Source organism: Barbus barbus (assembly GCF_936440315.1).
Source record: "Barbus barbus genome assembly, chromosome: 25".
Taxonomy (NCBI): domain Eukaryota; kingdom Metazoa; phylum Chordata; class Actinopteri; order Cypriniformes; family Cyprinidae; genus Barbus; species Barbus barbus.
Genome location: NC_136753.1, coordinates 20,973,072 through 20,999,553, shown reverse-complemented (window position 1 = coordinate 20,999,553; position 26,482 = coordinate 20,973,072). Strand labels below are relative to the sequence as shown.

The 26,482-nt window shown below is 37.0% G+C and overlaps 2 protein-coding genes across 3 annotated transcripts; one reads left to right on the top strand and one right to left on the bottom strand.

Moving 5' to 3' along the window:
* Positions 1 to 288: 288 nt before the first annotated feature.
* LOC306844697 (signal transducer and activator of transcription 1-alpha/beta-like) lies at positions 289 to 19,802 on the top strand. 2 transcript variants are annotated; one of them, XM_079377019.1, is made up of 25 exons: positions 289 to 401; positions 1,801 to 4,335; positions 5,462 to 5,593; positions 5,738 to 5,885; positions 6,228 to 6,323; positions 6,422 to 6,514; positions 6,601 to 6,679; positions 6,778 to 6,854; positions 6,967 to 7,118; positions 7,203 to 7,361; positions 7,446 to 7,535; positions 7,895 to 7,954; positions 8,123 to 8,143; positions 8,233 to 8,326; positions 8,588 to 8,635; positions 14,611 to 14,694; positions 14,798 to 14,896; positions 15,010 to 15,145; positions 15,254 to 15,306; positions 15,400 to 15,494; positions 15,585 to 15,724; positions 15,827 to 16,015; positions 16,601 to 16,655; positions 17,553 to 17,611; positions 19,009 to 19,802. In XM_079377019.1, the coding sequence occupies exons 3-25, from the start codon at positions 5,463 to 5,465 to the stop codon at positions 19,389 to 19,391; spliced, it is 2,541 nt and encodes an 846-aa protein (XP_079233145.1). In that variant the 5' UTR covers positions 289 to 401; positions 1,801 to 4,335; position 5,462; the 3' UTR covers positions 19,392 to 19,802. The 2 variants fall into 2 exon arrangements, with proteins under 2 accessions (XP_079233145.1, XP_079233146.1); XM_079377020.1 differs by having other exon boundaries at positions 6,422 to 6,524; positions 19,009 to 19,609.
* Positions 19,803 to 20,190: 388 nt separating this feature from the next.
* LOC306844711 (G-protein coupled receptor 84-like) lies at positions 20,191 to 25,559 on the bottom strand. The gene is made up of 3 exons (XM_079377054.1): positions 25,379 to 25,559; positions 24,073 to 24,322; positions 20,191 to 22,322 (listed from the first exon to the last, which is right to left on the bottom strand). The coding sequence occupies exons 2-3, from the start codon at positions 24,093 to 24,095 to the stop codon at positions 21,092 to 21,094; spliced, it is 1,254 nt and encodes a 417-aa protein (XP_079233180.1). The 5' UTR covers positions 24,096 to 24,322; positions 25,379 to 25,559; the 3' UTR covers positions 20,191 to 21,091.
* Between the last annotated feature and the right edge of the window lie 923 nt (positions 25,560 to 26,482).

Sequence of the window (26,482 nt, the reverse complement as noted above, 5' to 3'; positions counted from 1 at the left end):
GTAAGCAAAACATGAAGTCTTCTATTTTTTATAATCACTTCACTAAAAATGTGCGCACGGGTGCACAATCCTGCTCTCTCTCACACATGCACACTCTCACACAGTCTTCCCAGGCATGAAACGAGTATTCTGCAATTTATCTGGGTCAAACACAAAGCCCCTGCACCCCTCCATGGTCTTCAAGAGAGAAAGCAGAGACAGAATGAGAGGAAAAGAGGGGACAAGAGGGTAAATAAACAAAACGCCCATAGAACACATTGATCCTCTCCACGTGATGTCACATTCATCACTGGGCAATGGGGCCAGTGAGAGAGAAGGGGGCAAAACGAGAGAGAGGGAGATGTATATGTTTTTGTGAAGGCTGGATTCTAACAGAGAGGTACTATTGGGAGTATTAGAAGGTAAGAGCCTTATTACTCTCATATTAATCTGAAGATCAATCATTTCAAAGCATGTGTAACATGCAAATGAGTTAAGAGATAATTTCCTCTGTAATTAGATTTTAAAAAAACTGACAGACTGCATGCTTGAGAAAATTATTATGATTATGAATTATATGATGGAACCTTATGATGGAAGTTTTTTTTTGTGGTTGTTTTATTTAATATTTAATTTGAAACCATTTAACAACATTCATACAGTAAATCAGAATTGGATTATACATTTGCAAATACATTTAAAAATACAATACAGTATGGTCCAAAAGTCCAAAACCACATATATCCTAATGTTAATATTTCATGTGTCACAACCATGATAGGTCAACACCATCTTCCAATTTCTGAGGAAATTATTTGAAATATTTAGATCATTTTATTCTCCTGAAGCAGGTTCCATTAGCATCTAGTATCAACAGAAAAAATAAAATGGCTACTAAATGAACTCCATTTGTTTTGTGAAAGAAATGCCAAATGTGTCAACACCGTCAGATGTCACCACATCAAGATTTTGTGTTCCAATAATATATCAAAATACTTAAATGTGACTCTTGAATAAAAGCTTTATAAACAATAACATACTCACTGCCTGTTGTGGTTGTTTTAACACAGTAATTGTTTGATTCAATGTATTTGATAGTTAAAAATACTACAAATTCAGGTTTTCGTCACCACCGTCAGATGCGTCAACTCCGTCAGTTCTGTCACCTCCGTCAGATGACTATTTTGATAATATTTCATTATGATATTTTATATTTGTTGTGGAATTGTTGGTCGCATGTGAAAGTGTAATCTGTTTGCTAACATGAGAATGTGTTTTGAAATGTTAAAAACATCTTGAATGCTGTTAAAGATAAAGTTGAAATTATATTACACAGTCCAAGGTAAAAAAAGCACATTTTGTTTAAAAAAGAGAAAAGTTGGGAGGTTGCATCAAAGCATAGCTCAGTAGCTTAGTACATATAAGATACATAAATGTAGTTTCATTTGTCTGAGTACAAAGTTTTATTTTTTTCAATTTTGCACCCTGTTTTGTCCCACTTCTCAAGAATGACTGCTACACAAAAATTAAAATGAAACATCATTTACTCACCCTCATGTTGTTCCAAACCTGCATGACTTGTTTGCTTCCATGGAACACAAAATGTATTTTGAAGAATGTTGGTATCCAAATGGTTTCAGGTGCCATTGATTTCCATTGTATGGACAACAATACAAGTCATTGGGACCCAAACCTGTTTGGTTACCAACATTCTTCAAAATATCTTCTTTTGTGTTCCACAGAAGAAAAAATACATACATGGGGATGGACAATTCCTTCCAAACATTCAACCCAAAAACCATGATTTGCTTGATGTTGCAGGTCTCCACAGTTCAACATGACTAAAAGGAACTCAAAACTCAAATGGTTACTTCTCATCCACCTCTTACTGTCTGATGTGGTATTTGGCAGAGCTCCACTCCCTCAAAGCAACCCGAGGCCTTCAGTCACTTCAGTGTCTCAAACAGAGCAAGTAGAATCACAAGTTGAAGATGATTTTCCCGTCGCCCATAAGTTGGTCTTAAACCTCTCAGCCTCTCTACAAGGTCAGCTGGATCTCCAAAGCAATGCAAGCTGTGCAGTGCTCTCTAATGGAGGCTGGAGAGGAAAGGGTTTCTCTCAGGAGCTATTAGGGTTGGCAATGGTGCCAGTGCTGGCGTCAGCAGGATGTTTGTTTGAAGCCCAAGCGCTGGTAATGCAACTCTATGCAGTGTTAGGGCAAAATGATACACATGAATTTTTGCAGGACATTCTGGAGCTGATCAAGCGAGGTAAAGACAGAGATTCAGCACACATGGTCCATCACAGTGGATTCCAAACTGCTTCTATGCTAAACTCTGAGTCTCAATGCCACCTACAGGCTGTTATATTTAACATTCATCAGCTAGTTGTGGTGGGTGAGAAAGATGATAAAGTTGGTCCTAGGGTGCAATGCAACGGATGGGTGAGGGTGAAAGGCACTCGGTTTCTCGGGCAAGCCGTAGAACGGAGCAATCCATTGTGTCTTGAGGAAGCACAGCAAGCTTGTGGAAGCTTGGGATTCCAATGTGCAGGTGTGACCCAGGATGGCGATTCTGGATATTATCGTGTTATCTTGAGGCCTGGAAGCCGTGTGGTGCCTTCACCTAACTCTGAGAGCTGGATTCAGAATTGCAAGGTGGGGTCTGTCCGGTGGCGCAGAAACGGGATTCTTCAGCATCACTGTGTAAATGAAAAAGAGGAGCGAGTGTATACAGTAGTGGAGTGGATTCCGGCAGTCTCCACGCTGTATAATCTGGGAACAGCTGTTTACTATGCTTCGGTTAGCTGCTATGACACTGCAAAAGAGAGAGCCATCTTCAGCACTGTGGATCTGGGCACAGACGCCCTCATGGCTGTAACAGGGGGAACCGCGGGAGTTGCCGGTTATGCATTGGGGGCTGGTTTAAAAACAGGTGTGAAGGCAGGGATTAAATATCTGCTGAACAGCATGAAAGAGGAAGATGACCTGGTCATGAACCACAACAGCTGGGAGGATGGAACTCTCACTGTCCAGTAAAAGACCAAGGAGAAACCGATGAGGAGATTCAAGATCAACAGCTGCATTGCTCCAGGGCCTCAAGGATTTTTCCACCTGTAGTAAATGATGTTTAGAACGCTCTATTTCTATATGTTCAGTCATAATAAATACGTTCGGTCATAAATACCTTAATATGCAAAATGTATTTAATGACATCAGCAAGAAGTGGCATTGTTTTTTGGTGGGAAATAATAACAGCATTCCTTTTTTCCCCCATTCAACATTCCATACGGTTAGATAAGGTTATAGAAATCTGTATGATATTTAGATTTTTATATATTATACTATTATAATAACATTAATGTTTCAGAAGAGAGCCTTTTTAAGCATCATGCTTAATTTTCTTGTCATTATGTAAATAATGCCTGAGTTTTGAGCATATTTCTTAAAGTCTGGTATTTATAGAAATCCTATTTTAATTTAGCTACAGACTTCAAAATGTACTGCATAACAGGAATGACAAGTAGCCACTTATAACGTAGCTACGCAAGATTTACATCAGTTGTCCAGCGTCAGCTGAGACTTTGACTCGTGTTAAACATGGGTAATATTTAACTGTTAAAGGCCATCAGTGGGAGGAGCTATTAGAACCCTACTAGAATACAAGATAATCAGAATAAGCAGCATAAAACCAAACTTTATGACACAGTTACAAGTAACATCAAATAGAAATGTTTCTACCAGTATTTTGAACTCCTTGTTTTTTATATAAATGTATAATCGTGTTTTATATCCATAGTGTAAAATAAAGAAAAGTATTATTAACGTATTCTCACATGTTGATCTCATGTTTTCGTGAAGAGACGGCATGGTCTTTTAAATTTCCGCGGTAGTAGGTTGTTCATCCCTCCATAACGGGACTTTCACTTCGTCATTTCTTGGAACGCGAGAAGAGAGCTTTCGAGTTTCGTTTCTGCTGCTGTTCTATCAATACCCCTCCGCTGTGAAGAGTTTGATTGACGGGTGATTCTACCAATTGCGGTGGTCAGTGTCCCCGTCTGCGCCAATGAACGAACGCGACGGTTTCAAGGTGGGTGAGACTTAATGATTTAGTGGGTGGGCAGAAGAGCAACGCATTGGAAACATTGAGCTCTACAATACAGCAGAAAGTCACAGCGGAGGGAGATTTATTGAAGTGCCGTCGGTTTCCTGAGAAGTGCTTCTTGTTGTTTATTTACTCGTCAGCTGATGTTCAGTTCAGTGCTGTATTGTTGTCTTTACTGTATGTCTGCAAAAGGCGCTTTGCAAAATTGAGGTTTGAGGATTACTTCTTCAAAAGTGCAGACGATTTTTTTCAGGTAAGTTGTTCACTTATACGCTAATATGACCGTTATTTACTATCATTCACCATTAGTAATTGTGCTGTCGAATGTATCGGTGTAGTATGCGATCACTGTATATAACGTTAGTAGATTAAATCATTATTATGACCGAGATGTTTAGAAACGCAGTTCTTGAGTCAGTTGTTGTTGGTGGAGTGGTGTGTAACTTACAGGTAAGTTATGGGGGAACTTTATCACTGTGAGGACACAGTCCATGTAACGTTAGCCTGTTCTTCACCCTTGGGCAACTTAAAACACGTTTTCATTTCTCATTAGTTTAATTTACTAGTACTTTAATGTGTCCAACATTCTTCTGTCATTTTTATCATGGACATTTAAACACAATTTCCAGCACAGCTCAAATTATGTGTTTTGTCTGATAATACCATTCTATGATTGAAATGATGGTAATGACATTTAAAAACATTTCTGGTCAAAATGGCTGACTTTGACAAGCCTTTATTAATATTATGATGGAGCCACAACTGTGGGATAGCTATAACTTTTGGAAATTTGATGTGCACTATTTTAAAAGATTGGGTTGTTAAGGTTTTTTTTTTTTTGTATTATTTTGCTCACAAATACTGCATTTTTAAATAAAAATACAGTAAAACAGTAAAGTTGTGAAATATGATTTCAATTAAGAGTTTTGCTCAATATTTTTGTGGAAAGTGATTTTTTTTTTCCAAATGATTCTTTGATTAATAAAAAGTGAAAAAGAAAAAAACATTTATTTGAAATAGGAATCTTCTGAAACATTATAAATGGGTTTACTGTCTAATTTTTTGGGGGGGAAAAATCTCTACAGTGCTTTTTCATACAAGAACAATTGTTACTGACCAAAACATGTTCAATATGACTCCCTTTTTGCCCTTAGAATAAAAAATGGCATGTTGAAGAGTTGTGTCATACATTATTTTTCTGTGCTTCAACTTCCAAACAACTCTGGGATTTCTCTCATTGGCTTGTTTTTGAAAATAACCACTGGAACAGGGCTCAAGCTCGGATATCTGACTTGCAAAGCAGTGGCAGGACAGTCCTAGTCCTGACCAGTCCTTGATCTTTCGACAAATATGAAATGTTTTTTATTTTTATTTTGTAGAATGACACAGTGGGAGCGATTGCAGCAGCTGGATACAGTGTATTCGCAGAGGGCTTTTGATCTGTACAACAGAGATGAGTTCCCAATGGAAGTGAGACATTACTTGGCGCATTGGATCGAGGGCCAGGACTGGTGAGTGCAGTACCTGTGTGAGCAACAAGTAAAACCTGTGGATTGATTGTTATAGTTCTTTGTTCCAAAATATATTAATAACCATGGATGAAGAGAAGCACAGAGCTGCATCAAGGAGTATCAACAAGTCTGTGTGTGTTACAGGGAACGTGCTTCGCGGGACTCCTCCCAAGCCGCGTTCCTATTTCAGGTGCTTTTGGAGAATCTGGACAACCAGTTCAGTCGTTTTGCGCGAGAGAAAGATTGTTTCCTACTGCAGCGCAATTTCAGACGCTACAAACAAAACTTTCAGGTAAGTGTACTTCTATTGCCAAAACCATCATGCCCGATGCCCTCTTGATTTCTGAGGATCTAAAAATGTTAAACATGCTAAACAAAAACTATACTGGTAGACTAAAGGCCTGTTTACACCAGGCACGATAAGTGTAACCTCAACTGTGTTACTGTCCACACCAACTGATGATAAGGTTCTTTTTATTTCTGTGTGTTCTGTGAACATAATTCCATTTTTATTGTTTATCATCAGCTGGTAAAAATGTCTTTATGGTTATAGTTATTTATGTTCTCATTTACAGAAGTAAAGTGTTAATCATTGACAGCTATGGGATAATGGGTTACATTTGCTTATTTGCAGAAGTATCAAGAGGAGCCCTTTACTCTTGCTACTATTATCAATTGGTTCCTGGTGAAGGAGAGAGAAATCTTGAATGATGCAGAGCTTGCACAGCAAGTTAGTACCTTAAAGTATCATCATCATGATCATCACTCTCATTATCAACATCATCATCATCATCATCAGCATCTTCTGATTCTCTCTCAATTTCTCAGGTGCAGACGTTGCAGGTTCAGCCAGCGGCAATGGAGTTGGAGAGCCAGAAACGAGTAGAAAATAGTTTGAAAGACCTTAAGACCAAAGTAGAGGTGTGTGTCTGTGAGTATACACGTATTTGTGCGTGTGTTTGTTTGTGTGTTTGTTCAAGAACATGATTCATTGTTTCATTTGGCAGGTGATGGAGCACAGCATAAGGTGTTTGGAGGAGCAGCAGGATGAGTTTGATTTTAAATATCAGACACACCGAATGGACTGTGAGGCTGCACACTTTATTTTAACAGTCTTTGATTTCACTATATATGGTGGTGTTAATGTATGTGTGTGTGTGTGTTTGTATTTAATGTGCCTTTAGGTTGCACAGAAGAAGAGAAGAAAATGCAAGTAGAAGGGCTTCAGAAGATGCTCAATGCACTCGATAAATGCAGAAGGGTTGGCAAATTTTATGTGCATTTCCATTCTATTCAGGCTTATTATTGTTAACTAAACCTAATGTATAAATTAATTGTTTATTAACCATGCTGTTCTTGTATCATTGTCTCAGAACTTCCTGTCTGATATCTCAGAAATGTTGAACGCAGCTGATGTTTTGTGCTCAGCGCTTATAGACGAGGAACTGGTGGACTGGAAGTGGAGACAACAGAAGTCCTGCATTGGTGCTCCTGATGATACAAGTCTGGAAAACTTAGAGAAATGGTAACCGCACAGAAATTTCTCTGAGCAATGGTCTTTACAAATACCATTCAGATCGGTTTTTAAGATGTTTGTGTCCTTCGGCAGGTTCACTCAAATTATAGAGTGCATGTTCCAGCTGCAGAAGTTCTTACAGAAGCTGGATGAGCTGGTTGGGAAGATGACCTACGAAAATGACCCCATCCCAGTCCGAAAACCCCCTTTAAAGAGTAGAGTGGACACTCTACTGACCCACCTGATAAAGAGGTACACTCAAGCACGTACACAACAACACATACACGACTCTCTCTTCAGGCATATGTGCTTCATTATTTATTGGTGTGTTTTCAGCTCATTTGTTGTAGAGACTCAGCCAACCATGCCACAAAGTCGAGGCCCCCTGGTGCTGCGCACAAATGTTCAGTTCTCAGTTAAAGTCAGGTCAGGCTCTACACATTACACCACCTATGAAACAGTGAAAACCATTATTGCTCCCATTTAATATAGAAATGATTATTATTATGCTTTATTGTCAGGTATTTACTTTCAAACATTAGGAAGCTGAGAATATGTTAATTCATTTTAGTGTACCGTCCTGTATATGACCCCTATTAGTAATAAGGAACTAAGTACTTAGAAATATTTGTGAACGTTACCTACTTCCCTTAAATATCAGTACTGCTTTCGTATGCTTATTGATTAAATGTAAAAATGTTTAGTTCGTGTTGCTGCGATGGAAATGGAGAAACAAAAAAAGTTTCCCCTCAGGCCTAAAATGACCATAACTCTCCTCTTTACAGATTGTTGTATAAAGTTTCTGAACTGAACCATGTTATGAAGGTGACTGTTTCTGTCGACAAGTAAGATCACGTCTCCCTTTCCTCATTTTGTATGATTTTTATTTCTGAGACCATAGAATCTGAGAGTCATTCTTGTTAGATTTATCTTTTGATATGGTTTCAAATGAGTCAGTTGGTGGTTAAGAATCCTTAATTTAAAGAATCTCTGTCCTCAATTTTTTTGTTTAGTGCTGCTTCACAACTAAAAGGGTGAGTGTTCACTTACACAGATTTTTATAACCCCACCCCACAAATTAATGACTGTTATTTTAAATACCATGTATGTGTTTATATTGTAGGTTTCGGAAATTTAATGTGTTGGGTACTTTAAGTAAAGCTCTTAACATGGCTGAGAGTATGAATGGGGGCATGGTCGCTGATTTCAGACATTTGGTGAGTCCTTCCAGTGTGAGTTTGAATGTATTGCCAAACAAAGTAACATTATCAACATCACCATCAGCATTTTCTGATTCTAATAATACTAATATTAAGTGACGGCACAAAACATCTTAGATGTACCATGTTAGACTATTTGGCAGTGGGACCATGTTAAATTTTCTTAACCAAATTATGATTACAAAGATAAAAAGATAAATCGTTGGTTATGAATTGTGTGCTAATGATAAATAATTGTGTATATGTGTTTTTTCACAGACTTTGAAAGATCAGAAAGTTGGTGGTGGAGGAAAAGGAATCAATGATGTGAGTTTTCTAAGGATCTTATGTATAATAAATAAAATTTTTGCAGGTAACATGCATAAATCCAGCAGATAGTCAACAACAGAAACAAGACTGGTTTCTGGAGTCAATGCAGATTAAGGGCATTTCCACATCTGTAGATCGTTTGCTTTGTTCCTGAACAGGGGCTTAAATTATTGCAATGCATTTTCTCCTTGGTTTGGTTTGCTTTCACAAGTAAACATTTCAAAGCACACCCAAAATGTGATTGGTTGTATTTTAAACCGCTTCGTAACAAATGTACAGTTATGATCAGAAAGGCTTATTAGGAGTATTTTCTTGATAAAACGAAAAAATCAGTAAATGCAAGTAAGTTCTGGAAAAATATAAAGTTTTTGACCCAATTGCATAACAAAAGATGGTATTAAAATAGTGGATAAATTACAAATGCTCAATTGTTTTAATAACCACTTTACTGAATCAGGGTCATTGTTTCAGACTAATAATTATACCACTGTAACTTTTTTTCTTAATGCAGAGTTCTTAATGCATTAATTTCTTAATGCAGAGTGGCATCTATGGACAACAGAGTTCGTTTTTAATCACATTACTACTTCTGATTTCTGCTCTGCATTACAAAACATCGATGTGAATAAATCTTCAGGTCCTGCTCTTATTGAACCATTGTTTTTAAAATTGTGTTGTTTTTTTAAGAAAACAAGCAGTTAGTAAATGAATGGAGTACAAGTCTAAAAGGGGCTTTTTTAAAAGTTTTTTTTTTTTTAAAGAATAGAATTAGAATATTGATTATTAATTTCTTATTACTGTAGTAATAATAATAATATTACTAGTATGTGTGTATATATATATATATATATATATATATATATATATATACATACATACATACATACATACAGTGGGGGAAATAAGTATTCAACACTTGAACTCATTTTTTATTAAAAAAATTTCCAGTGCAGCAATTCACATGAAATTTTGACCAGATGTTGGTATTAACTCAAGAAATCTACACAGAAAAAATATTGAATATTACAATCCATAAAAAAGTTGTGTGTAATAAAGTGAAATGACACAGGAAAAAAGTATTGAACACACTAACTGAGATTATACTTAATACTTGGTGGAAAAGCCTTTGTTTGCAATAACAGCTTCAAGACCCTTCCTGTATGAACAAACTAATCGTTCACAGTGCGCAGGTGGGATTTTGGTCCATTCTTCTAAACAGACTGTCTTCAAATCTTGAATGTTCCGCGGGGCCCTCTTGTGAATCTTGATCTTCAGTTCCTTCCATAAATTCTCTATTGGGTTTAAGTCTGGTGATTGACTGGGCCATTCCAACAACTTTATTTTCTTCTTCTTGAACCAATTCCGAGTCTCCTTTGCAGTATGTTTTGGATCATTGTCCTGCTGGAATGTCTATCCATGTCTCATCCTCATCATCTTGGCGGATGGTAACAGATTCACCTCAAGAATTTCCCGGTGCATGGCCCCATTAATTTTCCCTTCAATAACATGGATTCTGCCAGTACCATGAGAAGAAAAACAGCCCCATACCATGATGCTTCCACCTCCAAACTTCGCTGTTGGTATGATATTTTTAGGGTCATACGCAGAGCCATTTCTCCTCCAAACATGGCGTGTGGTATTATTGCCAAAAAGTAAAATTTTTGTCTCGTCTGACCAGACTACATTCTCCCAGTAATTCACAGGGTTGTCCAAATGTTTTGTAGCAAATATCAAACGAGCTTCAACATGCCTTTTCTTCAAAAATGGAGACTTCCGAGGTGAGCGTTTTTGGATGCCGTAGCAGTGGAGTGCATTGCCTATAGTTTTCTCTGTGACAACTGTACCTGCTGCTTCCAAGTCTCTATGTAGCTCTTTCCGAGTGGTCCTTGACTCTTGGATTACTCTTCTGATTAACCTTCTGACTTCCTGATCAGAAATCTTTCGAGGAGCTCCTTTGCTTGGCAGGTTGATGGTGGAGTTTTTTTCTTTCCACTTGGACCCAATGGTGCATACAGGAACATTTAGGAGTTGTGAAATCTGTCTGTAACCACTACCATTTTTATGCAGCACAACAATCTTGTTGCAAAGGTCTTGGGACAGCTCTTTGCCTCTACCCATCATGAGATGTTTGTATACTTGCATTCAGAGGTGGGTAAGGCTTTTTCTAACTGATTAACCTGCAATAACCTGGCTGATTCTAATTTGTACAAATAGGAGGTTGAACTAATTAGTGAAATCAGCTGTTGTCTTGCTTTGTCTTGCCTTGGTGTACTGCTTTTTCTTTGTGTGTTCAATACTTTTTTCTTCTCCTATTTCACTTCATTAAATATAACTTTTTTTATGGATTGTAATTTTATGATTTCTTTATCTGTGTAGATTTATTGAGTTAATACCAACATCTGGTCAAAATTTAATGTGAATTGCTGCGCTGGAAATGTGTTTGATAAAAAAATTGTTAAAGTGATGAATACTTATTTCCCCCACTGTATGTATGCATGTATGTGTGTGTATATAATTTTTTTTTTTTTTTTTTTTTTTTTCAGACATGGTCAGAATTGTTGGCACCCTTGGTAAATATGATCAAAGAAGGCTGTGAAAATTAATCTGCATTGTTAATCCTTTTGATCTTTCGAGAATAAGAATTTAACAAATTCTTTAGAGAATTCACAAAAATCGAACCTTTCATTGGAGAATAAGAATTTAAAATGGGAGGAAATATCATTATGAAATAAATGTTTTTCTCTAATACACATTTGCCACAATTAACGGTACCCTTTTATTCCTCCATTTGCCAGTTTAACAGCTCTAAATTTTCTTCTATAATGCCTGATGAGGTTAGAGAACACCTGACAAGAGATCAGAGACCATTCCTTCATCCAGAATTACTCCAGATCCTTCGGATTCCCAGCTCCATGTTGGTGCTTCTTCTGTTTAGTTCACCCCACTCATTTTCTACAGGGTTCAGGTCAGGGAACTGGAATGGCCATAGCAGAAGCTTGGTTTTGTGCTCAGTGACCCATTTTTGTGTTGTTTTTGAGGTTTATGTTTGGATTATTATATGGTTGGAAGATCCAAACATGGCCTATTGTAAGATTTCTAACAGAGTCAGTCAGGCACATATTGATTTTTTTTTTTTTATCTGTCGGTAGTTGATAAAATCCATGATGCCATGTGTCTAAACAAGATGTCCAGGACCTCCAGCAGAAATATAGGCTCACAACATCAAAAATACAGCAATATATTTCATTGTACACATGGGGTACTTTTTATCCCTGTGTTCACCAAACCCATCTTGAGTGTTTGCTGCTAAAAATCTCTTTTTAGTTTCATCTGATCATAGAAGCCAGTGCCATTTGAAGTGCCAGTCCTGTCTGATAACTGAATATGCTGGAGTTTGTTTTTGGATGAGCAAGGAGAATGTTTCTTGAAACCCTCCCGAACAACAAGTGGTGATGTAGGGGCTGTTTGACAATTTTTTTTAAGGTTTTCTGAACCCGAGACTCAACTATTTTCTGCAATTCTCCAGCTGTAGTCCTTGGAGAGTCTTTAGCCACTCAAACTCTCCTCCTCACCATGCATTAGGACGATATAGACACACGTCCTCTTCCAGGCAGTTTCATAACATTTTATGTTGATTGGAAATTCTTCATTATTGCCCTGATGGTGGAAATGGGAATTATCACTGCTCTAGCTCTTTTCTTAAAGCCACTTCACTAATTTGTGAAGCTCAATTATCTTTTGCTGAACATCAGAAATATATTCTTTGGCTTTTCTCATTGTGATGGATGATTAAGGGAAATTGGACTTTGTTTTTCCTCCTGTTTATATCTCTGTGAAACAGCAAGCCATGGCTGGATAATTTCATGTTCATAATCACACTGGTGTGCTCAAAATTGTAAATATGAATAGAAATATACTTCATATATTTTAGTGATTTTACTCAAGAATTTCTAGGGCTACCAAGAATTGTGTCCAACGTGTATTTGAGAAAAACATTTATTTCATAGTGAGATTTTTGCCCATTTTCAGTAGTTCGATGAAAGTTTTTTTTTTTTTGGATTATTTAAATAAAAGATCAAAAGGATTAATAATGCAGGTTTATTTTCGGAGCCTTCTTTGGTCATATATTTACCAAGGGTGCCAACAATTCTGACCACGTCTGTGTGTATAATATATATATATATATATATATATATATATATATATATATATATTACTTGCACTATATTGCCAAAAGTATTGGGTCACCCCCATCTAATGAACATGTTTGACTACTTTAGTAATTTCTATGAGTACAAATCTGAATGTTTAAGCATATAATGATATTCTAGGTAATTGTGTGCTTCTTATTTCATAGCAACAGTTTGGGCAGGACCCTTTTCTATTCTAACATGGCACTGTCATGTTAGAATAGAAAAGGGTCCTGCCCAAACTGTATAAGGCACGGTTCAAAAAGACATGATTGATTAAGTCAGTGTGGAAGAACTTGACTGGTCTGCAGAAAGCCAAGTTCTGATCCCAGCTGAACACCTCTGGTGTGACTTTAAATGCAGACCTTGAGCCAAAAACTCATCACCAAACACCAATGACTTGTATAGACACTAGAGCTGCAACAACTAATCGATAAAATAGATTATTATCGATTATGAAAATCATCGACAACGATTCTCATTATCGATTAATCGGGTCTGCCCACAGTGCACGTCCAACTTCAGCTGGTTAGTCAAATTACGGCACTGAATAATGCATTTCTATGGACAAAATGCATCTAAAAATAGTGGAGGAAACAGAATGAGATTCTGCCGGAGAAGCACGTGATCCAAGCTGCCCAAAACATGATAATTCTTTATTTTAAGCTTTAAGTTAATGCATAAGAGTAATGGCTTGCCCTGTCAGGCGCTTTGACAGATGCGTGTGCGTCCTCAGCGCAAAAACGTTCAGTTTACGGTCATATCCTTATCTATAAATGCCACAAATTCACGCGAGCATTTCCATTTTTGCATAAAGGTCCGTCCTGACAGTCTGTGTTAAGTTTAAAATACCGAATGAGCGGCGGGCGCGCGCACGCGCGTCAGACGGACAGAACACAGTAGAGAGGGAGACAATTAATAGGCTTTTCAGCGCAAACATATCCATTGTGCTGAATTATCTGTTGTTGAAAGTTAATTTAAGGTTTAAAATAAATTAAAATATTTTATGAGAGTAGGAACTTTAAAGGGATAACAGCGTGTAATTGTCTGTCTGAATATAAACATGAGACGCTCCATAACGGCCTTTTACAGGATAAAGAAATGACGAGGTGACTGTGATCAAAGTAGTTCCTGCAGAACATTACTCTTACCTGTTGGTTAACACTGAGTTTGTGTTTTTATTCGTCTTTATTATTATCTTTATTATTTTAATTTTTAATAGAGGTTTAAACTACAGGGCTCTCAAGTTTTGAAGACAGGCAAGAGTGACACAAAGATGGAAATATAATTCATGTATTTAAAAATTGTATTTCCATCTGTTGCAACCGTTTTGGACGTGTATAAATTACTGTACCCTTATGTACAAGTCATTGGTGTTTGGTGACGAGTTTTTGGCTAGAATATCATTGTATGCTTTAACATTAAGATTTGTGCTCATAGAAATTACTAAAGTAGTCAAACATGTTCATTAAAAGGGGGTGACCCAATACTTTTGGCAATATAGTGTATATATTATATTATATTACTTATTATATTACTACTTAATATTACTACTTACTACTTAATAATATTAATGATACTTAGTATTATCGATTTACTGATTATTAAGTTATGTGTGTATAATTTACTGATTATTAAGTCATGTGTGTTTTCTCATTTGTTAAACTGCACGCCTATCAAAAAGGATTGACAAGTTAGCTCTGGAGACTAGCTGTTGTTAAACACACATAAATGTATACTGTATAAACCTTGATTCCTCTTGATTTCTTTTGTTTTGTGCAGCTCTCATTGAGTGTGACTGAAGAACTGCACAGAATAACCTTTCAAACAGAGTTTGATTATCAAGACCTGTCTGTCCATTTGGAGGTGAAACCTCTTTTCCTCATTCAAAAGATCCTCAGTAAAGTTTGAACATTCCATAGATTTGGCAGACCAGTTTTTGTGACCATACTTCCCTTTTCCATCCCAGACCTCTTCCCTTCCTGCTGTGGTGATTTCAAACTCCAGTCAGCAGCAGAGTGCTTGGGCATCTGTTCTGTGGTTTAACATGCTCTGTTCGGATCCCAAGGTCAGGAGCAAGAGTTGCTTTTTGTGCATGAAATGCTTGAATCATCATAATAGAATCATTTTTCTTTTATTATTTGCATCACTACAATTCACTTTTTTTGTATGTGCGTCTAGAATGTCAAGTTTTTTGAAACCTCTCCTGCAGCCACTTGGCCACAGTTTGGGGAAATGCTAAGGTGGCAGTTTCTCTCCTGTGGGAAACGTGGTCTAGACAGTGACCAGTTGGAGACCCTTGCCATCAAGCTCTTTGGTATGCACTTGCCACACCTTTCATTCTGTAATAGTAACTAAACTAAATATAAAGTAAAAATGGTCAAAGTTATCTTGTATTTGTTAATAATGTAATATTTCTTATTAGGTAAACAACAGAACTATGACAGCTGTAAGATATCCTGGACCAAGTTCAGTAAGGTAAATTCAAGTTATGCAAGTCTTTGTGAAATGCCTGATATGAACGTATTCATATGTGTTTTGTTTACTCATGGTTGTCTGTGTGTGATTTAGGAGAACCTCCCTGATACAAACTTCACCTTGTGGGTGTGGCTGGATGGCATTCTAACCCTGGTTAAACTCTACCTGTCAGACCTGTGGAGCGATGGGTATGGCTGCCATATATAGATGAGAAATGGATTCAAAAATCATCAGGAAGTGTGTGTGTGTTTTCAACACAAGTGTGTTTGTTACTGTAGGTCTATAATGGGCTTTGTCAGCAAGGGGAAGGAGAGACTTCTATTAAAGAAGAAGCAGAATGGCACTTTCCTATTGCGTTTTAGTGAAAGCATCAAAGATGGAGGAATCACGTTCAGCTGGGTGCAGTATGCTAACGATGGTAAACCACGTCTATATACTTCTTTCAGACATAATTCAGTATTTGGCCACACAGGGTCCAGTGAATATGAGACTGAATACACATTATTTATTTTTTTGTTAGGCACTCCGAGTGTGCAAACAGTGAAACCATTCACCAGTACTGACCTAAAGCAGATTGCTTTACCTGATATCCTCTGCAACTTTCGGATCATGGAAGCAGAAAATATTCCTGTTAACCCACTGTGTTACCTTTACCCAAACACTCCCAAAGACCAGGCCTTTGGCAAATACTACAGTGAAAAGACTGGAGGCAAGTTGTTTATGTTGAATGTGGTGAATTTCAGGCACATTATAAATAAGTAAATTAAAACATTTTTGACGTTTTCCCTTAAGACTGTATATAAATATTACACTTTGACCAATTATTTTGGAATAAATATTAATATTTAGTGACGTGACATACAGCCAAGTATGGTGACCCATACTCGGAATTCGTTCTCTGCATTTACCCATCCAAAGTGCACACACACCGTGAACACACACCCAGAGCAGTGGGCAGCTATTTATGCTGTGGCGCCCGGGGAGCAGTTGGGGGTTCGGTGCCTTGCTCAAGGACACCTCAGTCGTGGTATTGAGTGAGGAGAGCGCTGTACACTCACTCCCCCCCACCTACAATCCCTGCCGGCCCGAGACTCGAACTCGCAACCTTTGGATTACGAGTCCGACTCTCTAACCATTAGGCCACGACTTCCCAAAGTTTAACTACTCCAAGTAATATTCTTTATGCTTTAATTTAGTATAAATATAACATTTGTTTTAACTAACCTATTTAATGTAACAAGTACTAAATTGTTTCACCAAAAAAATATTTTTCTTTTCTTTGTTTTTGTTTCAGAGGAGAATCCTTACCTGAAGTACCTCAAAACCAAACTGGTTTTTGTCTCTAAAGAGTAAGTCTGTGTTTGTTCATTGATTTACGTTTGCGTGTTGTGTTTTTGCATGATTACGTAACATTTCTGATTTGGTGTTTAGTGTTGTTTAAAAAGCAGTTTTTCAGCCTTTCAGTGAATATTTAGATTTTTTCATAATTTCAACCAAGCAGCCGTTGTAGCCAAGTAGATTTCATTGTTTCATCATAAACAATTAAGAAAATGTAATCAGCTTCATTTATATACAAAAGATATAATACATAAATGGCAATATTTACTAACAGAAACAAATAGTTGAATCAGTTGTTTTGAAATGATTCATTAAAAGTTTGGGCTGATTCTTGAATTTGAAAACTTTTTTTTTGCTCCTAAAGTTTTAATCATCTCTGTTTATACTTGTGAAGAAATAATAGTTAATAGTCAGTAATAGTCAATAATAATAGTGGAAATTTGCCAGGCAAATAAAAAGCGCACTACTATAGCTATTCATCATGATATTGTTTCATTCTATATCACCAGCTAATTTTTGAACCCAAAATATATCGGCCAGCCTTAGTTCAGTGCTTCATTACTGCAAATTTGGTCTCGCACACATGCAGGCATAATTTTTGTCATCTGCGAAAAGGAGCGGAACATGGAAAATGAAGTATATCTGGGCCTTAGAAACAAGATGTACTTTGCCATACGTTTTATTGCTGCCTGTGTAGAGGTTATACAGTTTATCACTAGATGTTATTATGTGATGTGAGGGTCGTATTGTGAGATAACAGCATTCTAGACATTACAGCAATATTACTTGAGGATAAGTGTGATGATGTGAAGTTCTGGAGCGAACAGACTGTAAGACTCTGGAATTAGTAGACACTGAGATGGCTTTTCTGCTGGTTTACTGGAGTGATCTGTGCTTGATTGCTGCAGGAATGGCTGTTCTGGCGTCAGAGAGGAGCCAGAATCTGACCTGTCCACACAGGACAGAGGTGAGTCCTGCCTCCACGGCCCCTCCAAATCCAATCAGCTCAACCCTAACCTGCATCTGATTTGCTGGATGATCTCCAAATGTGTCGTGAATTCAAAAGGCTTTCTGATAAATATAGATGCTGCCTTTATGGATGCTTCTCTGTCATTCAGAGGCCCAGTCAACTTCGTCATTTTTTTTAGATTCTTCCTTTCTTTCTTTCCCTGCCCAAGTGCATTTGATTCACTTTGCACAAAGAGACCTTTTATTTGTGTGGTGGGCTGTGACTGTGGTGTTGCTGTTTTTCTATAACACAAATCTAACCATAACAGTAACGCTGATTTAAAAATGTTTGTGGAAGCTTGAGGTTGCATGCCACATGCACATGCATAATATAGGGATGCACCGATATCGATAAGATGAAAGTTATGGCCGATTTTGAAATTCTGCTTAAATAAATTAATAATAGAAGTCAAACACTAAAATTAGTGGTTTTACATGTTTATACTGTATTAATGAACACTATGAAAAATGAATATTCATTTTGAGATTTTGCTAAAGATTTCATTTTAACAGTGTTATTAGATTTTTAGCTTTTTTAAAGATTAACTTTGAGCGTTAGATGACAGCAGTGGTTATTTAAACGTTTGACTGGGCAAAGATGAACCTCTAAAACCGGCTGATAACTGATATGGTACAGATATATTGTGCATCTCTAAAGCTGACCCAACAATAAAAAATAAAAAAAAACTTGGGGCAGTCGTGGCCTAATGGATAGAGAGTTGGACTTGTAACCTGAAGGTTGTGGGTTCAAGTCTCGGGTCTGGCAGGGATTGTAGGTGGGGGAGTGAATAACCAACACTCTCTCCACCCTCAATACCACGACTGAGGTGAGACCCTTGAGCAAGGCACCGAACCCCCAGCTCCTCCCCGGGCACCGCAGCAATGGCTGCCCACTGCTCTGGGTGTACGTTGACTACTGTGTGTACACTTGGATGGGTTAAATGCAGAGCACAAATTCCAAGTATGGGTCACCATACTTGGCCACACACCACTTCCCTTTCCCTTTCACTTTTAAGAATAAAGGTTTTTTTTATTGGCATTTATTGTTCCGTGAAGAACCTTTTACATCCTTTGGACCTTTCCACTGCACAAAAGGTTCTTCATAGTGTAAAAAGTTTTATTAGATTATTAAAATGTCCTTCAGACTAAAAAAAAAAATGTTCTTTACTGAAAGGTAATTTGGGGAGCTAAATGCAGTTCTTCTATGTCAGAGCGATAGTGAAAACCTCCTTTTGGAACCTTTATTTTTAAAAAGTGAAGCTAATCAGTATCAGAAATACAAGATGTTATTATTGTAATGATGTTCTTGGGTTTATAACATTTCTCTTGCTTTCTCATCTCCTTCATGTTTAAAAGACCCTCCTCCTTTTCCTGACGCCGGTGATGATAACTTGTTGCTCCAAGTTTTTGAGAAGTCTCCAATGCTCTCCAGCGCTACCATTGATGAAAATATGCTTAACAGTATTTTGGACCGTGATAGCAAGTGCACTGTTCCAGATGCATTTTCTCCAACTGCCCCCCACACTTCACCATCATGCCTCCAACTCCACTTTTCAGAGAGCCCTGTGGATATCCTTGCAGACGCACTCTCTCCAGACATTGATGTCACATTGCTTGACTTTTTAAACTGTCCAAACTTCCTAAATGGCATTCGAATGCTGCCGGAGGAGTCAGATGACTTTGTCCTTGATCCTGGTTTTCAAGACATTGGCTATCCCAACATACCGTTGACCCCCTGAGTTTCATCCATTTAACACAAAACCATGACCCATGTGGTTGGCTAAATCTCAAGCCGTATAATGATTTCCATAACTCTGATTTGTTGTAAATAAGCACTGTCAACCTTACTGTAATGTGTTTTGTATCTGAGAACAAGACATTGTATATTTGAAATACCTGAGTGTTAACAATGGTACAATATTCTCCAATAAAACATCTAATGAGAGAAAAGTCTGTCATGATGTCCTTCTAATTGAAAACCAAGACACTTACCTGATCAAGCAAAATATTAAGTTAAAACCAGTTAGGTTACCATCTGTTCCCTTACACAGGGACAAAATTGGATTTGTCCAGTGTTCACACACGCATTTCATATATAGACTTACAAACTGGATTTGGAATTGGCGTGAGTTATTAAACACTAATTTCACAAATAATATAATAACTGACTCTTGTGGCCATTCTAAGATCCATGAGCATTATACCCGGGATTTTGTTTGATGACCTTAAATTTCCAAATGCAATGAGACCTTATCTTTGGCATCATTTGTGATATGGCTCTTCCTTTGTTGCAATGTTAAGAATTTTGACAGATTACGCAGTCAGGAACACTTGTCTGGGCTTGCGAAATGCTTGGTTTTGTGTCTAGCTCTGAAAAAGCTGGACGCTGACTTCAGATGGTAATATAAAAACGCATAATGAAATTCAAATAGATAATAAAAATGGGATTTGGACAGATTCAAACAAACTTTACTCTCCATTATAACAGAAGCAAGCATATACGTTCTGTGCCACAACTTTAACAGGAAAAGCATTTTTGCTGACTTTAGATTTTATTTGTTACTTTATTTTAAAAGAAGCAATTCAGAAAGAAATTATAATACATATGTTATCATTTTGAATCGTATTTTAATTATAGAACACTGATATGATTTGCAATACACACACGTTACAGATCCACCTACATTTCGAGGAATTCTGCAAATAACTCTTAGTAATAATAAAATCATACAAGTTATCTCATATTCTGGAGGTCCAACTTAAACAGTAGATAAATCAAAATGGAAACAACAAGCAAAAGAGGACTTAAGAAACTCTTGTGGTTTCCTATGCGAGGTAATAAACGAAGCAGTGAGGCTTATCTGTTTTTGTTTACTCCATCGCCCAGCTTCAAACTCTTGTGTTCATTTGTGCGTAAGGTTACAAATGTTCTTAATGTCATTATGAATCCTTATGTGGTGGCACGCATGATTAGAGCATATGTGCAATCAGAAAAATGAGGAAATGAAACAGAGAAAGTTTGTGCGTTTGAGGTGAAAAGCCACATGACACGTTTTCTTTCCGATCTTTGATGGAACTGGAAAATCCCACCGCTTGAGAAAGAAATGCCTACAGACCATTATAGTCAAAGATGAGCTAAATAAAGAAGTACAAGCCATTTAATAATATAGAAAGTGAATGAAAAACAAAACAGTGCATAATACATAAAATGTATATGGCATGTAATTTTGAGTTAGATTTGGTTGTATTGCTTTAATTGTGCTTTATATGCAGCTTATAGAGGTGAATAAAGATAAACTTGAGAACTGTGATGTTCTCCACAGAATGAATGGAGTGCAGCTCCATGTTTAATTATGCTTAATATGTGAAGTCACTTAATATCTACAGCACAAGATCACTTTCAGATTGAAATGACTCGGATAACATTCTTCGTTATCACTTATCTTATTGTGAACCGACGGGTTCTCCATATCCAGGTTAATGGATGTACAGCTTTGCGTAGTATGTCTTTGTAGGCCTGGTTAAACTGCCGGTTCATGGCTGCGTACAACAAAGGGTTAATGCAACTATTTAACCAAGTGAGGTTTGCACAAAACATATGAATGACCTGTGGCACACGGTTCGCCTTATCAGCGACATTCAGCAGCAGAAATGGCACAAAACAGCCAACAAAACACAAGAAAACTGTAAAGCACATTCGAGTTACACGCTTAAATTCACTGTCTTCTCCCGAGTTGGCAGCTGGAGTGGTTTGGATTTTTATCGCAGTTGGTTTAGAAGATGTTTCTGTGTCTTTTGAGGCATCTTGAATGGAGTTTTTTGGTTCTTGTGTGCTTGTGTGGCCCTCAGATTTCTCTTGCGCTTTGTTCTTATTCTGCTCCACTCGTGACTCATCATGACTGATCTCACAGCTTTGAGTTGTTGAAGCTCCAGCACTGATCCCACTGTCATCCGCCGTCACTTCGGATTCAGCCTTCTTGCGTTTTGATGAGCGACGACTGGGCCTGTACTTCAGAAAAGCCTTAGAGGCTACACGCACCTTACGATAGACCAGAAAGTAAAAAAGGCCCACACAACCCAGGCCCAAGAAGAAGTACAGGAAGAGCACCACGGTGGTGTAAGGCCGCCCTTTAGTGCGGTGAAAACTGCAGGTGCACACTTGTGGGGCAAATACGTAGACGGGCCAAAGTGGGGCGAAACTGGCTACCCCCAGTAGCCAGGATGAGATGAGGAGCACCGCCACTCCACGGTGGGACAGGAGCAGACGGGCACAGCGAGAGGTGCGATGCGCAACAACCAAGTAACGGCTCATAGCAATGAGGCATAATGTAATAATGGACACGCTGTTGGACAGGAACAGGAGGAATCCAAACATACGGCACCACGTGGCTCCACCTCTCCAGTGCAAGTGCAGGTATGAGTCAACGCTGACCGGTTGGAGGATCGTGCAGTAAAGAAGGTCAGTGAGGGCAAGGTTTACTATGAGAACATTGAAACGTGTCCTCAGGCTGGCATCAGTAGCAAAGGCGAGGACAGTCAGAATATTCCCTATGGTTCCTACTATGGTCACAGCCGATCCCAAGAGGACGCCGAAGTAACGGTAGCCTTCCACAGATGGGGACGCACAAGAAAAGGTATCATTTCTTAGAAGAGCTGTGCCGTTCCACATCCTGAGAAGACAAAACAGTAAGCTCATCAAAGTCAATGTAACATCTTTGAGGTCCTTATAAATAGGCTAGGACATATATATATATTTTTTTTTTGTGCTTATATAAGCACAAACATGCGGTGTGCATGTTTTATTGTCCACATGTCACTTTAAGAGCTGCTGGTTTCATTTTTCTGAAATTGAATGCCACAGTTTATGGTCACTACAAACCACATCCTGTTAAAGCACCTCTGAATATCTCACCTTTGGGTTTTTGTTCCCCATAACAGTGTGAGCAATACAGACAACAAGCATTATGGACTATCTTAAGACTATCTTTTCTTCTTAATACAAACCGAGATCACACATAATTACATTTTAAACTATTTTTTTTAAAGATCTACAATTTATAGCCTATTTATAAAATAATTGACAATTTTTGTATTTATTTTTTACTTGCTTACAATTATTATTAACAAACAAACAAAAAATTCTTTACTGGCAATAGAGTTCATTTTGTTAGACTGATTGAAAACAACAAAAGTTATAGTCGTCAAATTAGTTTTTTGTTACACCAATAGGTGACAAGTGACAAATCTTCAATGACTCCTTCAACCGATTCACTCAGAAACAAAACTCAACAATCGTGTGTCGCTCGGAGATGTGAGACTAATTCTGCGCTGGCTTCGTTTGGAAAAGGAAAAATAACCTAGATCTTGTTTAAAATGTAGGTTACTCAATTTAACTTATTTTCTAGCGAGCTGCAATATCCAACTTATTTTTCAACGCGGAAGTAAGCTGTTTTCTGTGTATGTGCAAGACTTATGATTCATTAGCAGCAGTAGGGAAATAGCGAGAAGAATAAAAGTTCAGTAAACTGTAAAACTGTTTGTACTACAAACCACTTTGTTCATAATTAAGATAATACATTCAAATAATACGGTAAGATACACCAGTTTGCAATACCAAGCAGCAAAACGAGCTGTTTTGTACATAGCCTATATGGTTTTGTACATCTAGCTGAATGCAGATGAGACCGGAGGCCTAGCACATAAAATTTACAAAGGGGAACGCTACACGGGAAAAATAAGGTGAGTAACATTTGCTTCCATACTAATCTAAATATCACTACATCTGTGATTACGAATATTTCTAATGCGGTACTGCTTAGTAGCTACATTGTACAGTAATTTATCCTATAGTTATATATCATTAAATGGAAGTGCATTGTATAGATTATTTTGAAATTAAAATTAATTCAGTTCATAATGAATTAAAGAGATAGTTCACCCTCAAATGAAAATTCTCATCATTTACTTCACTCATTTTGCTTCAAACCTGTATGACTTCCATTTACACAAAAGAAGATATGATGAACCACACAGTTTTGGTTACCACTGACTTCCACTGTATGGACAAACATCTAGACATTTCTTACAAAAATTATTATTTTTTTAATGTTCCACAGAAGAAAGAAATTAGTTTAGAATGACTTTATATGATGACGGATTTTTCAACTATCCCTTTAAGCTGTCTGTCAGCACATTTGCAAAATATAAGCACAGGCTATTAACACAGGGCCATTTTATGCTACATGTATTTAAGGGTAATTTTCACCAGCAATTATCTATGACATGAAGTATAATATATTTTAGTAAAAAATAAAAAATTAACAACACAGTTAAACTCATAAAGCACAGAAAGAATTCATTAGTCAAAGAATATTGTAGTCAAGATATTAGTCAAGATATTTCTGGCTGTCAGTGGCTTACCTTGCAACAGCGGTGGTGTCCATCCTTTACTCTATTCTCTAGTTCTGTTTTCTCCTTGATCTAGTTTGTTCCCTTTTTAGTACAATTTGTCTCTGCGTACATATATATTTTCTCTTTTTTGTCAAATATACGGTCCAGCCACGCCTCCAGAGTCTCCTTTAACCTCATAACTGGTACTGATGTTTTACCACAACACATTATGTGTGCGTGTGCTTGAGACGTCACTGTGAGCCAACTCTGTTGCACAATCCTGGAAGAAATTTACACAGTAACGGTATTTTGCCAGTAGAGCAAGAAAGAAAGAAAGAAAGAAAAGAAACATCTGCCAACATCTTGCTGTTGAACTTTGTTGATTCGTTTAGGTTAATATTTAGATTTTTGTCACTTGTGGAAAGCAGCTTGCTTGACTAATCAAATTAGAGAACTGGAACTATTGTATAAATCTAAATTTATATCATCCTTTAACCTCTTAAGACTCTGCGGCCTCATATGAGGACATTATATTTTCAGGGCTTTTCAAAGATACTAAATGTTTGGATGTTTCACCATGACCACTCCCTCACCTTGGTCTTCAAAAATGTCTGACATTAATTTAGTGACACTCTTATGGAAATATGATAATATTTTGTAATTATCATTTAAATTGTCTAATTTTTAAATTGTGTGTCATAAATTAACATCTCAGGAAAATGTTATGGTGTTTCAAATCAAAATATGACCTTCTGATACGAAACAGGATGTTGATTTCATACATGTCCTCATATGAGGACACCGGGACTAAAAGCATGTTTATTACGCATTTTGGGAGACATAACAAATGAATAGGGAAAGAACTTACATTTCAATATTCTATGAAATATTATATATTGTTATGACAATCTGGTCAATTATTACTCCCATTATTACACTTCTTTTTTCATTACATGTTGCCCCAAAAACACATTAATATGCAAATTAGATTTAGTTTATAGATGAGATATTATATAATCATATAATGAGAAAACACACATTTTGCATAAAGAAAAAAGGTATATTGAATCATTTTGTTATAACATAGTTGAGAATCATCTTTATACAAAGTTTGGTCAAAAAAAAAAATCTTAAAATCATAATGGCACAGCTGTATTTGCTCAAGATAAGCTCCAGATAAGCATGATTTACAACTTAATCAGCCTAACTGATCTAAGCTAGATAGATAGGCAGCCATTTACATTTGAGCATTTAGCTGATGCTTTTATTCAAAGCGACTTACGACAGAGAAGCAAAAGTAATTCATCAAAGTATGTTCTAAGAATGTTTTACTAACCTTCCTATTAAGTTATGAAAACATTATTTCCAAATGTTCTCTGACGTCCAGTTTTTTTAAATGTTTTTTTTTTTTTAAGTAGTACAGAATAGAACAGCTAAAACTGATTCAGCTTGTAATTCTGCTAATTCCAACATGACATGAACACATTTGTGACTGGTGTTTTGTGAGTTACACCAGAGGCGGTTTTGTGCAAAAAAAGACTTTTTATGCTTGAGAAGCATGTTATTGGGCTGACATGGCAAATTTGATCAGTTCACAAAGTCATCTTACAAGGACCTATTTATTGCCTATTACTTTGGACAGAAATCTAAATCTGCAATATTTTACATTTATTTTGTAAATCATTCATGGAGACTAGACATGCTGTGCTATTTGGAATGCCAGTTATTATTTGTGTTATCAGTTTTACCTGCTTCTAATAATCAATAACAAAATAAACTCAACCATACCTGCTCAGCCGGACTATTCTGTCTCCAAGACAAATTTGAAAATGGATTTTAAAGAGGAAATAGAATAGACTATTTAAAAAAAAAAATCACAAATATATTGGCTTTTGAGCATTAATATTACAATAATATAGCAACATTTTAGTTAAGGACCGTTTTAGTTGATGCACGTTTGTCACATTAACCTACGTTACGAGCTACACTGAAAAATAAATAGAAAAATAAATAAATAGTCCCGGGATATTATCCTTTCATTTTAAGTTAGTGCGAAATTCGAAATAAGGTAAGACACCTGTTAAAATAAATCAATACAGAACATTCCTTCATATCAATACAGTAAAGTATGATTTTTTAGAGTAGCCTATATATAACAGGCACTAAATAAGTGTGTTATAAAGTAGATACATTATATTTGGTGGCGGTATCGTGGTAACTTGTCTGGATTCATTGTAAACCTGTTGAAATTTTGACATGTTCATGATCTAAAACGTGTTTATATCATGAATATTGAGCCAAATGTGCAAATAATGTGCAAATATGTTGGTCTAGGCAAGGTTGTAAGATTATTACTCAATGTTTTGCAAGGCACACTGAGTAAAGAAAGACAGGTTTGTTTATGCCCGACAAATGCGTAAATGGATCACTTCAACATAGG